The sequence below is a fragment of the Enoplosus armatus genome, chromosome 5 (assembly GCF_043641665.1).
Source record: "Enoplosus armatus isolate fEnoArm2 chromosome 5, fEnoArm2.hap1, whole genome shotgun sequence".
Lineage (NCBI taxonomy): Eukaryota > Metazoa > Chordata > Actinopteri > Centrarchiformes > Enoplosidae > Enoplosus > Enoplosus armatus.
Window position 1 is genome coordinate 10884933 of NC_092184.1, and position 14229 is coordinate 10899161.

General features: G+C 42.8%; 1 protein-coding gene across 2 annotated transcripts in view; it reads left to right on the forward strand.

The window, feature by feature from the left end:
• dph1 (diphthamide biosynthesis 1) overlaps positions 1–11592 on the forward strand; it is a 55938-nt gene extending 44346 nt beyond the window's left edge. The window contains exons 9-12 of one of the 2 annotated variants that reach the window (XM_070905807.1): positions 2181–2281; positions 7884–7962; positions 10248–10382; positions 10763–10979. In XM_070905807.1, the coding sequence (XP_070761908.1) occupies positions 2181–2281; positions 7884–7962; positions 10248–10382; positions 10763–10843 (396 nt within the window). In that variant the 3' untranslated portion in view covers positions 10844–10979. Of the gene's footprint in view, positions 1–2180; positions 2282–7883; positions 7963–10247; positions 10383–10762 lie in introns of both variants that reach the window. The other variant, XM_070905806.1, reaches the window with a different exon arrangement.
• Positions 11593–14229: the final 2637 nt, after the last annotated feature.

Here is a 14229-nt window from a genome sequence, read left to right on the forward strand (position 1 = left end):
CGAGCTAGCATGCATTAGCATGCATACGAGTCTGTCTGGGGGTACTAATCGATCGACCGAAAAGCCGTCTCTGTTCACTCCTATGCCATGGCTGCTTCCCCTGCTGCTTTCCCCTCCACTGCCTGTTCCATATTGTTGTTTTAGATGCCCACTTTTTTGTTTTTTCTGTAAAGTCGTGTGTTCAACTTTATTAGCTTTGCGTTCTTCACATCATCATGTCTGTATTTAGTATACATTGCAGTATGGTACTGGTAATGTGTGGACCTCCGCTTGAATGCAATATGTATAAGGTTTAAAACCACCCCACACCTAGGTTTCATCAGTCGGTATACATTCTTAGGTCTATTTTGGTGCACTTCTCCCGTTTGTATATATCCAGTCTTGAAAGATGACACGAGCGTTGATGTAAAAATGTCAACCAAAACCTTTCATTTTAGGGTGGCAGGAGAGCATGGATTAAAAAAGGGGATTTGAATAAAAAGACCCAGTATAGTGTCAGATAACCTCTCAAGTAAGGGGACAGAACTATCTCTGATAAAAGCACTGTTGTTGAAATGTCTCATGATACTCCTAAGGACAGTGAATATCAGCTCATACCTTTATCTCACCCAAGGAACATTTATGGGATTTCACCACATGGTTTGGCTGCCTTCTACATCCCTGAGTAATACCTCAGTCCAAGTACCAATGCCCAAAACTTCAAAGGCAGAGTCAGCAAGGGAGCAGATTTCCTTGAACTGACTAAACCATTTCATTTATTGATATGTTATACAAGGCTTGGTGTCTGGGGTTGTACCCAAGGGGCCCGATCCAGCTCAATTTGATGAAGTAAAGTGCAGCCAGCTGTATGTGGGCCCACTACCCTTCAGGGTGGTGTAGGGGTCTGGTGCATTGCGAAATGTAAGGCAAAGCTGGGGGCCTTGATGTGCTGAACCCTTGCTCCAAAAATGTAGTTGGGCTCACCTCTACACAAAGCACCAACTCTGGAGACAAGCTCCTGGCTAGACTCTCCTTTTCCAGAGCCTAAAGTCATAGATGCCAGATGGGTGTGGGGACACACATAATTCCCTTGCAGAGCACCACTGTGTTGAAGTTTACCCTATAGAAAAAGAAATTCTATTAATATCTATATGAGTGTGTCACGGAGGGCAAGGCTCTGACTGTGGGAGCCTTTTTTAGCAATGCTGTCATCTTTATGAATAGAATCTCTCGGTGCACCCAAGGAGTGGAGAGACACCAGTTTGGTGACTTAAAATTGCATCTGATGATGTAGTTCTGTTGGCTTCGTCAGACTGTGACCTCCAGTGCTCATTGTAGTGGTGTGAAGTAATTGCGAGAGTCAACACTTCCAAGTCTGAGGCTTTGATACTCTGCCTGAAAACACTGGATAGCTTCCTTTAGGTTGGGAATTAATTGCTGCCCGAAGTGAAGGTGTTCATGTATCACAAGGTCTTGTTTGTTAGTGAATGTAAGATGTAGTATGAGTTTGACAGGTAGACTGGTTCCATGTCAGCAGTAATGCCGGCATTGTGCTGGAAATTCGTGAAGAGGGAGTCTGAAGCTCTATCTGGATTCCAGCCCTCTCCTACAGTTTTGAGCTCTGGGTAGTTTCCTTCACTGTCTGTCTGACCAGGTGGACAGGTTGAGGAGATCGAACATCCCTAAGGAGGTTGGAGTAGAACTGCCGCTCTTTTGTTCTAAAATGAGCCAGTTGAGGTGGTTTGGGCATCTAATCCAGACGCCTCCCTGTGGAGGCGTTCTGGCCAGAGCCAACTGGAAGGAGAGCCAGAGGAAGCCCCAAAATATACTGGAGGGATTACACATCCCACCTTGCCTGAGAATGCCAGGAGGTGCTGGAGGACATGGCTGAGGAGAAGAATCTGTCTGCTACCTTGCTTAACGTACTGTCACCACCCTGTAGATTTGGGTAAGCAGCAGAAAAAAACTGAATAAAATAGTCTTCCTGCTGAGGTTGTTCGCAGTAGAGCAAAAACTTCTGGACGCCCCTAGATTGGAATGTTTACAGGATTGTGTCCGTGTGGGTGGAAGTCCTGGGTTATATGATTTGTAAGTTATCATTTCATAAAGTGGTGTTTCATAGCCCTTGAGAGAATTGTGGTTGATGTGTGGATTGCAAACCTTTCCATTGGTCCTTTTATTTTACTTCTTTTTCTTTCCAGCACCTGGAGTCGAGGCTTCAGTCTTTGGGGAAGTCCTTCACTCGAGTCCTGCTTTCTGAGATTTTCCCCAGCAAGTTGGATCTGATGCCAGATGTAGATGCGTGAGTGATGCACATATACATACACTAACACACGACCAAATTAGAACACGTGCTATATGGCAGATGAAGTAAAAACTATGGCCCATATTCTCTTAGCTTTGCAGAAGCCAGCCCAAATTCCCAAATCCAGTCCAGACTCAGCAACAGAACATGAATGCAGAAAACAAATCAAGCACCTTATTTAGGTTCTGGCTGTAGCTGCTTTAAGACTGATTCAGTTTCCCCCTGATGACACCTCTGATGCTTTTGAGTCATACCACGATGCATGAAGCACTGTAGGGCGAGGCTGAGATCCCCCCTTGCCATTTTAATTTTGTTACTGCAAAGACTGACAGCCTCTTAAACGGTTATATAGTTTCTCCTTGTCCACATGCTATGGCTTCCTGCAATGCTAAGGTCGAGATTACTTTCATTGCTTCCACACTTGACTAAAACACTTCTTCCTTTTGCTCATTGTTTTCTTCATTTGCAAATTCTTAATCACCTCTGTGTGTCTTTGTCATAAAGAATGGGTAATTTGTCTTTCACATCATGGACCCCGGCTGAGCTATTATGATCAACAGCAAGTAGTCACCTAAATGTTGCAATCAACAACATATGAAGTGTATTCTGTAAGCATCATTGCACACATAACGGGGGAGTCAGCATAATTTGCAAGTGCACTCTATAACAAGGAGCTGACAAACATCATAAACAAAATTGGCATTCATGTCTTCATTTTGCCTTCATAGCAAAAACAAATTGTCCAGGGTAATAATTTGGATGCTTGATACAGTTCCCTCAGCTTTGACACACGGGGCATAGAAAGAGGAATTTTATACTTGAATTATCTGTGCTTACTTTTCACTCTATACTGTTGCCATAAGGTCAGAGTATAATAAACACTAGAAAAATGTATTAGTCTTGCTGTTGCTCAGGGTGGCTTTTTTCTTCTTCTTTTTTTTTTTTTTTTTACCTTTAGCCTCCAAATTCTGTTTCATTTTAATCACTTACCACAAGTCCAAAAATGTTGCCTGACCTGAACCCAAGGAAACTGTGAAACCAATCACCCATAATAAACACTTACTTATTCCCTCACGTACTATGAAGTTATTAGCAAAGTGTGACTGCACTCGTGTTGTCATTAATACACGTTCCTGATAATCACAGTGGCAGGTGCTGAAATATGCTCTGCCACTAAACTCATTCCTGTCTTCAAAAAGATAAACTCCTCAAGCTTCTTCAATAATATATCAAGTGCTCAGGCTTCAAGGTGCAGTTTCTCCGATGTATCTGACTTCCAACCAGAGGAACAGAGGTGAAGATGGACAAGGGGTTAGTGAGACACTGATGTGCAACAGCCCCGATCACACTCACACAGGCACACACACAGGCTCCTCGCACTCCCTCAGATTGGCCTCTCACTGTGGAGTAATGAGAGGTGTGATGTGTGAGGGAGGAGTGGGTGAGAGAAGGACAGAAGGTCTGAGAGAGATTGAGAGTGAGTTGGAGAGAGAGGCAGAGAGATGCAGTGATAGTTGAGGGGGCTGCGTTTTGGAAAGCAAGCGATCATGGTAAAAGCGATTTTTTTTCTTTGTTTTTTGGCTCTCCTCTTCAGACTGACGTATGAGTGCAACTCCGAAATTATGTAAGTCAGGCACGATTCACTCAACCAAAACAAACCCTCATTATAGACAAAAAGCTTTTCAACAAGGAAAACAAAAGGGCTTGAATACAAAATGGCCCCTTGTATACATTTATATCAGATAGGAATACATACTTTTATACCCAGTTGCTAGTGTATTAGGTACACCTAGCAAACTAACTGCACAGTAATAAATCATATATAGTGAGAGATGTTTTTAATATTTAGTCTACCTTCATTTATACAAATGGGCTGGACAAAATATTAGAAACTTCTCTCAGTATAATCCATTACAGTTTAATAACACCACATGCTACAAAAGGACCATAAAGTTTAATCAGCACCTCATTAACAGTTTCAATAAAAACTTTCATGAAGGTAGCATTTATTGCAAGGCTGTTGTTGTAGACTGCATCAGTGTTTAGCTAGGTGTACCTTGTTAACGTGGCTACAAGATGTATATACATCAGAATGCAATGCAACAATAATTTTCTTTTATTGTTGACTAGGGATGGGTATTGTTTGAAAATATTCTATTCTAGCGCCGACACAATACCTGAGTTTACTGTTCCTAAAGCAACACTTTTTTTCAATATCTTATTCTAAAGGGATAAAGGGATATAATCATGTTTTTATGGAACCCCATTTAACAAAAGAAAACAAACTTCTTGAATGTAGTCTAAACACAAAGCAGTCATCCAAGAACTTTGTCTAAAAACATAGAAATCAGAATCTGTCTCATCAAAGAATAAGAATCTGAGCTTTTGGTACTTGACAGTTTTTGATACTCGATGCTACAGACTCATCTCTGTCGATATAAAAAAAAGTAGTGAAGTTCAAATGCTCTATTGGAAACCATTGCATTTGTTCATCATCATGGTGCTTTTGTCAATGTAAAAAAACAGTTGTTTTCAGTGTTCTTTAATGAGTCTAGGTTTGGGATGAAAGTGGAAATTGAAGGTTCATTTTGGAAGATATGACTTAGTGACAACATTGTTTACATCATTAATCATAAGTGTTTTATCAGAGTGACCTCTTCTGCTGATATTTTGCTGTTTCTTTATTCATCAACCATGTTGTTTTTGTTTTATTGTTTTCCCCTCACTGCTCAGAATAGTTTGTACACAGGCATCCTACATGAGGCTACAATAGGAACTCAAACCACCAGGTGTTTGAAGCTGTGTTGAGTCCAGCTGTGTTGAAGGAGGAATAGAAGGAAAGAGGGAGAGGGAGATTGAGAGATAGACCGTGAGGTGGTAGAGGACACAGCACACTGTGCAGAGCCCCCTCCAGGCTTTCTCTGTCATTAGACACACACATACTCACTCATATAAAGAGAGACACCATTAGCATATGCTCTTAAGTGTGTAATTAGGCTGTCCCCAAGCAGGTTTTAAGCTATTGTACAGATATCTGTTCACCACACACACTTATCTCAACTAGACCGCAAATGCCACCCAGCGCATTGCAGTCTTTCATCTTTATGTTTGAATTAAATTTTTCGACTCTATTGAAATTAAATTATTTGTTTTAATTCAATTACGTTTGCCGGCAAAGGTGAACATTTTTCATTTTCCTGCATTGCTGAAAGGTTAATTGTTCTTGCTTTTGGCGGGTCAAGACTGAGTGTAATTGAAGCGAAGCCATGCAGGTGGAGGTCCTCCTAACAGTGTCAGGGTGTAATGGGCCACAGCAGGTAATGCAGCGAGACCAGGGCTGGAGCTCACATTGCATAGCAGTACTAAATGTCACGCAGCCTTACCTTTTATATATCACAGTGTAGTCCCCACCAGTTCTGCATCCTGCTCTAATCCGTGCATGTCTCTGTGTTGTAGGGTTCTACTTTCTACTAAAGGAAGCAGATCCTTTAGAGAGGGACTGAAGAGACAAGATTTCTATCAAAATCGTATTCATACATTCTTTATTTCAGTTAATCTTTGCTTGGGAATAAGTTGTGAAACAGGGCTCAGAGAAAAAAGCCCACGTTTCCTCTGTCTCTGCACCTCTTTCTCTTTTCCTTCCTCCAGCTCTCTCTTTGTTCCCCTGCACCCGATGATGTGGGATCTCTACTTTGCTGTCTAGATTGAAGGCCAGATAAGGGCTGGAAATACAATTCGGGCCCGCATTCTGGGGACAGTGCCTGGCATGGCAGGTTTACTGCATTTTACTGAACTGCACCATTCAGTCAGTCTCTGTGCTAATATTAGAAAAGTCCCCTCTGGCTCCATGTGCCAGTAAGCTATCTGCTCCTGAGGAGGGATCCTCTCTGCCTTCCCTTTCATGCTTTCTGTCTTACTTTCCTCTCAGACCCTCCTCTCAATGCTAGCCCAAGGGATTTAGTGCAGGGTTAGCGTTGGTTTGCTTATTAATCACCCTCCCTCTTTTAAACATCAACCAGAGTCCAGCTCATTCTACACATAGGCACAGGCATGCCCCCACCCCGTAATTAGTTCCTTCTTCCTGTGTGTTTAGGATAAGGCGATTGTGATACACGTGCAGTGTCTGACTCCAGCTCCAACTCCGGTTGTGAGTAGCAGCTGATGGACTTAAAGGTCACATTTCTGCTTCCACATCTCCATCTCAAGTCAGCAAACTTAGGTCTGAGGAGATTGGTGCTTGGTGCAAATATCTCTGACTCAGCTGGCTCTCAAATTAGGAGGATGAATAAGAATCCAGTCTTTGGGGGAAGGCATTTAAAAAAAAAGTGTTATTTGAAAATGAGAAAATGCCATGCGTTTGCCCCGAGGGGGTGGAATATTTCTGTGACAGAAAGCAGAGTGGAGCGAGAGTCAACGGTGCAATCAATTCTGCAGTTGAGAAATTGTGTGAAAGTTGGAAAATGAAGAATAGACAGATGGGGATTTTGGCACAGTAGCATAGACATGAAAGTATTCAAGTGATTACGGCAAAACTTTTATGTCTTTCATGTGTTTTCCACCTATGCCTCTGTACTAGCCTACCCCCCTTTGCTTAGATCTCAAACGGGTGTATTCTTATTGACATTTACCTAGATCCAACGGTATCTCCGGGGTTTTTATATGCACTGCAGCTCAATTCATATTTGTCAATATTTCTGATGGAGCTCTATCATTGGGATTTGGGATGAGGGAGGGTCCGCTCTCTCAGTGGAGATGGGGCTCTGGATAGCATTGATCTGCGAAAGCTAACCCCCGTAGCCCAGTCTACTTCCCTCCGTCTCCATTTTCCCATTGTTCACTTTTCCCTCCAGCTGTTTACATCCACGCCCTCCTCATCCCTCTTTCATGCATTTTCCAGAGTAAACACTTTTCTTGCTGCCAGTCTTCCTCCTCTCTTCTGCCTCTGTTCTCTTCTTGCTTGTGCCTCTTCAGCCCCCCCCCCCCCCTGTTTTCGTCTTCATCGCTCTTTCTCCCTATCGCTGTATATCTGTGTCCTTCTCTCTCTTTTTTTTTTCTCACCCCCCTCCCCATCTCTCTCATACACAGCCCCCCCACCACCCTGTCTGCCAGCTATGTAGGCTACCTCCGTGGAGACCGGGCTGGTGCGGGTTTTTTTATTCACACTCACCTAACATCTCCCTCTTTTCTTTCACCGCATTTCTTCTTTTTTCACCACTTCTTTCCCTGTTTTTCCTGTTTATGCCTCCTGCAACCAGTCTACCCCCTTCCCCACCACCACAAACCTTCCTCCCTCTCTTTTCAGCCGCCCTCTTTCACTGGCTGGCTATGCATTCAGTCAGTGTCGTGGCTGTCTTTAGAGCTGTTGCAAATCAGGACAGATCTCTCCAACAGATGCTGGAGATCAGGTGGAGGGAGGCTCCCTGCACAACCCATTGCATCACGTATCCACATGCAGCGTGCAGTCACAGATGTGCCCTGCCTGCTTAATAGGATCTTGGTCTCTCACCCTCTCTGACTGCTTCTGTTTTACACACACATTTGCACTCACTCATGGATGCACATTTGAGCACAAATTTGTTTATGCTTCTCTCTCCTACAGGTGGATCCAGATCGCTTGTCCACGTCTTTCTATCGATTGGGGCACAGCCTTCTCCAAACCCCTGCTGTCCCCATATGAGGTAAACATGCACCTTATAGTCTCTCAGCAAAATCACAGCTGCCACTCACTTATCAGAGGAGGCTTGTGCATTGCACACACACATTTGATTGAATGAAGGTCTGTGTGTGAATTTGTATAGGACCCCATCAAGGCCTGCTTGTGCTGGAGATGCACGCCTGCTCCTCTCCCTCCTTCTCCCTCTCCCTCACCACACTCACATGAAACAGCATCAGCAGACGACTAGCCCCCCCTACTGGCTACAGAACCACACAGCCCCACACCCTTGCAGCTGTCTTGTTTTTCTAAAGGGAGTAAGAGATACATCGGACAGCAGCCCATAAAGATCCATTCCAAAGCAAGCGTTTGTTTGTGTGCCGCTGCAGCTGGTGTAGCAACTTTGTGACGGGTTTGGCAGTTATGTGCTATTATGTGACTTGGCTGGTTAGCATTTGATTGTCACCTATTAATTCATTCAAAGATTTTCCTCAAAGATATGCTACTGATTTGAATCCGTGGGAAATGGCTGCGAGGGGAATTGCTGTCTTGAATATTGGCTTGTGATTTGAAATGGTTGCTGTTTCTCTCCGACTGCCCATCTTTGTGCACTGATTGTGCTGCACATACATTTCAGAATGAGGCCATTAAGAATAATGATAGCATTCACCTTAAAAGGAAAAGTGATGATTATGTTGTGTTGTTTTTGACTGAGGTCTATAATGGAGCATGTGAAGTCTGAAATTTGCCCTGCTGTAATGAGGAAAGCGGCAATCTGTTTTCTTAAGCCTTTTTTGTTAGAGCTCGCTTTGGTCTCCCTCTAGCTATTTGGGAACAATGTCTGTGCATTTAAATAATTTGCAGCTGCACTTGTATCTATATATGTGGGCTCGTGTGCGTTTGCGATAAGTCTTAATTCACCCCCATCTCACACCTATGAGTGGTATACGTCTCAGTGCGTTGTGCTTTTCACTGTGGCATTTACAATGAAGATGAAGAGGAGCAAGATGGGAGGGTGGAGTGAGCAAGGAGAAGGGTGCAGGGTGGGGGGGGGCAGCAGCATTTATTTTCAGTGCGTCTCATGTTATATTTATAGTCAATAAGACACACTTGGCTCTCCTGTCAGAGCAGGGATTAGCAAGAGAAGCTAGCTTCCACAGAGAGAGGCAGTTGGTGTGAGAGGGGAGAGGAAGAGAGCAGCGAGTAAAAGCTTAAGAAATGAGAGGCGGGTGGAATAAGGGCAGAAGAGAGGAGAAAATGAAGAAGACACAAGCAGGAGGATGTTTTGGGAGAGGAAAGGCAAAAAATAACACAATGAAAGATTTATCCCAGTAAACAGTTTGTTTGTTTAGGAGGAATTTAGATAACCCATGTATTGCATTTTTATTAGCTGGGTATTAGCTTAATATCTGGTACTTATTCGGACCAAGAAAGTTAATTTTTCTATCTCTACTGCTGTTGCTTTTATCCTTTTCTTGTTCATATGAAGGTGTAAAAAAACATGTTTAAAGGGATTGTTCTTTTCCTGTTTCTATTTAAAGATGCAGCCAGTATGTAAGAGAATACTACCTTGTCAGTGTTGGTACACACCGTACAAACAAAATAAACTACAGAGGCTGCATACAAGCTGTGTAACAGTGATAAATTATGTCCCACCAGAAGAGAGATTCTGTCCCTTTCAAACTGCATTTTTCATGTTTCCTTTGAACTACAGTAAATTCTTTAATTTGTCCTATAATATTAATATGACTTGTTTCCTCATACTAATTCCACACATTATCTAAATTATTCCAAATTGTATGAAGCTGAAGTTAGGCATCCAAATAGCTGAAAGATGAATGAGTAGTTGGATAAATTAATAAACGAACAATCAAATGATTTGTTCTTTCATTCAGCACACTTGTTTATTCATCTGTTCAGTCATTTAGAATCAATATTCACAGGCACCTCTCTTCCATATGGAGCAGTCTGCACTTATGTCACAGCACTGTCATACCAGTGCTGTTTCTCTCCTCTAACAGCTGTTGTGTCATGCAGTGCAGCTGCATAGGGATAACATGACAACGCTGCCTGTTATCGAAGCTTAATATTATGACACCTGTCTTGTCTGTCTTGTCTTCTCATCACGCTGTGGTTTCCTGCAGCTGGTTCGCCCAAAACTGCAAATACAGTCCTGGATAACGGGGGGGAAAAAACACACAATCAACCATAACACCTCATACCTAATACAAGTGGGCTGGTAGGTTGTCAACCTTCTTGTTCTGATTTGTTTTTACATTATCTGTGATTATCTGTGTCACTGTCTCTCAGGCAGCTGTGGCTTTGCAAGAGGTTGCTTGGAAGGAAGTCTACCCCATGGACTTCTACTCCAATCAGAGCCTGGGGCCGTGGGCACCCAACCACCCTGACAACCAACCGGTGCGGCCCACTCGCAGGCAGACGCAGGTGAGCTGGGGCGGGAGATAAAAGAATGAATGACAGAGAGGAAATAGAGGGGAGGGGGAAGAATAGCTGGTAAAGAGTGAAACCACACTGTGTTTGACGACTTTCATCAGTATGACACCACACTGACACCCAGTGGCACAATGACAACAGGACATATATCTGGACATCTCTCTTCAAGGCGTGGTTGTGACCTTGACCTTGATGTGCATTATACATTTTCTCATTCATTTAAAAATAATTAAAAAGACAGTTAGATATGCAGTTAATATCTGCAGGGTGAACGTGCCCTACAGTAGCCATATTGCCCCATATTAACACTCATCTGTCTGAGGTAGATACTGTCACTATTCCAAGTGTTAATGCTATCACACTGCCTGCAGAAACAAGGCTTGGAGCCAGCCCTTCCTACCAAGCAGTGTGGGAAGAACGAGTGCGCCCCCTGTGGCTGTCAAGGGGAATGACACATGGTCACCAGCTCTGTTTTTGACTCGTCTCGTGCCTGCCAGTGCCTCTGCCTCCGCTAAAGGCTGGAGGGAGGTCAGACCAGAGGAAGAGAGCGGGTATTTGACCGGACAGTCTATCAGCGAGCAGAGCTAAAGCAGGAGGAGCCCTCTGCCCATCCTCAAATGGATTACCAGCCATAAATAATCCCTCATTTTACAGCACAGCAGATCAAACCAAATTCACTGCTCTTATTCACGTTCTCTGCATGTGTTCTCCGCTCAAAATACATGCGACAGAGAGAATAGCTTGTGTTTGAGCTCATACACGTTCATGTGTCACATTCCCATGAATAGAGCTGCTCTCTGCTGTGCTAAGAAATGAATTCTTCCTGTACAGGGGGATGTGTGGACCTTTCTGTAATGAAGACACAGCTTTTGTGATTGTTAAAGAAAGAAAGTGCAAGATGACCTTGAGCACTTTGAATAGAATTAAAGTGTGTAAATGTGGGTGGCTTTAGTCAAATACAATCCACTTGTCCTTGCATAAAGCACTATATGTTGTTGGACACTTCAAGTCAGTTACCCTTCATGCTGTGAGTCGAAGACAGTCGCAGGCATATTGTGTGAAGCACTTTATTCGATGTACAGTATGTGACTTTTCTCCTGAAATGTGGATAATACAAATGTGATGCACAATGACATGACCTTGTTTCTCTGTCTCACTCTTCTACTCAAATCCTGAAACAATAAATAAGAAATGGAACCTTGTTCCTTGTGTGAGTGTTTTTTGATAAACGCAGTGCCATGCTGAAGCGATGGGTCTGTTTTTAAGGCTGAGGGGTGTGAGCTCCTAGATAGCATACAGTGCGAGTCACGACTGCTCTCCATCCTCATTATTTATTGATGGAGGAGTCTGTCAATAAATAAATAAATAAATGAACACTGTTCAGCGGCCACAACAGAAACTGATTGACAGCAGCGCACGATTGCTTCAGCTGATCCAGAGAACTTGGGAACCCTCCCCAGGTTGCAGGTTGCAGCACGTTGTCTCAGGTGGGTATGATCTTCTGTGAATTTTGTTATTTTCCTACAGCTACCAGGCTTCTCTTGTCAGATCCTCCCTCTGCTTTCCACCATCGTATCTCCTTGGCAACAGAGGCAGTTGTGATGCAGCCCGTCCCGCCAGATGTCCGTCTTTCTCATGATGTGTCTCACGTGTCCCACTGGTGGCTGTTATTTTGATGAGCTAAGTACTTGCATGTGTGATGCGTGGCGGTCAAGAATAAATTATTGGGCAGCAGAGCTCTCTCTCTCAGCTGATGTTTGATTTATTTTTGGTGCACTCTGTCAGGGGGGAAAGAGGGGAGAAGTTTGATAAATCCTCTTTTCTCCCCATTTAAAGTCTGCAATTTTTAATCTCACAGCCAGATTTGTTTTGCTTTAAATATTACTTACTGATTTGAACATCAAACGAGGATGTGTTTCAAAAAAAATTCCTTGCTGGAAGACATACCTTTTGTGTGATAGGGTTCGAATTTAAACCGTTCTAGATGGAACTAATGGGTGCTTAAGTAAGTAAGCTTTATTTATGTCGCACTTTTCAAACTGGCAGTTCCAAAGTGCTTCACAGTTAATAAAAATGCATAATATACACAACATGAAAATAGCAAGTAAAATGCAATTTATAAAGTGGAAACAGACTCAACAATAAAAGCAGTTTAACAAACAAAACAAAATTAAAAGACAAATAAAATCATTAGGAATTGCAAGAAACAAATGGCAGTTTTTTAAAATGTGGTTCAGACTCAAACATATGACATACAGAACATTAAATAATTTACCAGCAAAGCATGACAAAGATAATACTATTGATTCATTTGAAGATCCACACTTCAAAGAAAGTCAATTACTAGTTTTTAATTTGAATTTTTAATTGTAATTTGCAGGCCTATATTCAAGAATAACCTATTTAGTTGCTTCTTTAAACAAGAGATATGAGGTTATGGCAGAGTATGCCAGTGAGGCATGACTCTGTACGTACCTGTTTGTCATTGCAGAGTCTCATGCTGATGTAGTGTAATGTGACCCAGTCCTATTAACATGCTACAGTGTTTGACTTGTTTTAATAATTAACTGTTAAGTAATTTACAGAGCACAAAGTATAGCTACTGTTTAAAGTGGGAAAACCTGTCTAGCTCACTCTGCCTGTGTAAAATTGAGAAAAAACTAAATGGTGGAGTTGCACCAGAAGTCCTAAACTCAATAAAAGTGGATTTCTGAGTAGTTGGATGAAATAATTTCAAAGCATATTGTGATAACTTGATTTGGCTCATGTAAGCAAACTAATATGGGAGTTAGAAAGGAAAGTTGATGAGGCTCTGATCCACAGATTTGTTCAAACTCTGCCAGTGGCAGACAGACGGCTATGTGAGTTAATGTAAACCCCAGTCAGTCTGCCTGTTTTCTCAGAATCATTACCAGCCATGCCAACAGCTGAGTGGCCACAAGGTGGCACTGTTTGCATAGCTTATTTGCAGTCCTATAAGGCATTCAAATCACACACTTCTCAATGTGCAAAGGTTGTGCTGGGCATGGCAGCACGTGTGTGAGTGTGCTTGACAGAAAGTACCCAGTGTACTTCTGTACTTCTAACTGGTGTGTGCAATTCTCTCCAGATGTGGTAGGAATTTGACTCCACGCCCTTTCATCCTCCTTGGCATCCAGTCTCTTCCCTTCTCCCCTGCACCCTCGCTGCTCTGAGTGTGTTTGCCATTACACTCCCTCTGCCATCAGCACCCAGTTTCCTGTCCATTTGTGACATGTTTATTATAGATGTTGTGACTATGCAAAGGCCGCAGGTTTGAGCCTGTGCTTAACACAACAGGTGCTCAGGTCACGTACTGCTCACCGTGGTATCGATATACCCTGACTGCATGGTCAGCTGGTTGCCATTGGTGCCCAGCACTTGTTTACGTAACCTACAACAGTAAGCAGTGATATGACTCAAAAGGCATCAGCTAATGCACCCTCAGCAACCACACATGATCAAACATCCTTAGGAGTTGATTAAAATAACGCATTTCCAGAAAATATGAACTGTTTGCCTGGGTTAATGTTTTTTCTGTGGTTGCCAGCAGGTAACACATGTCATCACCTGTGATGTATTTTGTTGTTTATTTCTCTGGCCACGGAAAGGCTGAGTCACAGCAGTCTCTCGCTGTCTCCTCCTCTCTTTTATTGTCACTTACCCCCTACTTCCTGCATGTCTGGCAACTTTACATTTACCCTCTTGCTAAGTAAATCCATTATCCCAAGCTTTTATCACAGTCTAGCATTCATTTGCTGCTCATATGTTTCTTATTATTACTGGACTTTTTTTTGTCCAAAAGGGAAATCAGGCATGG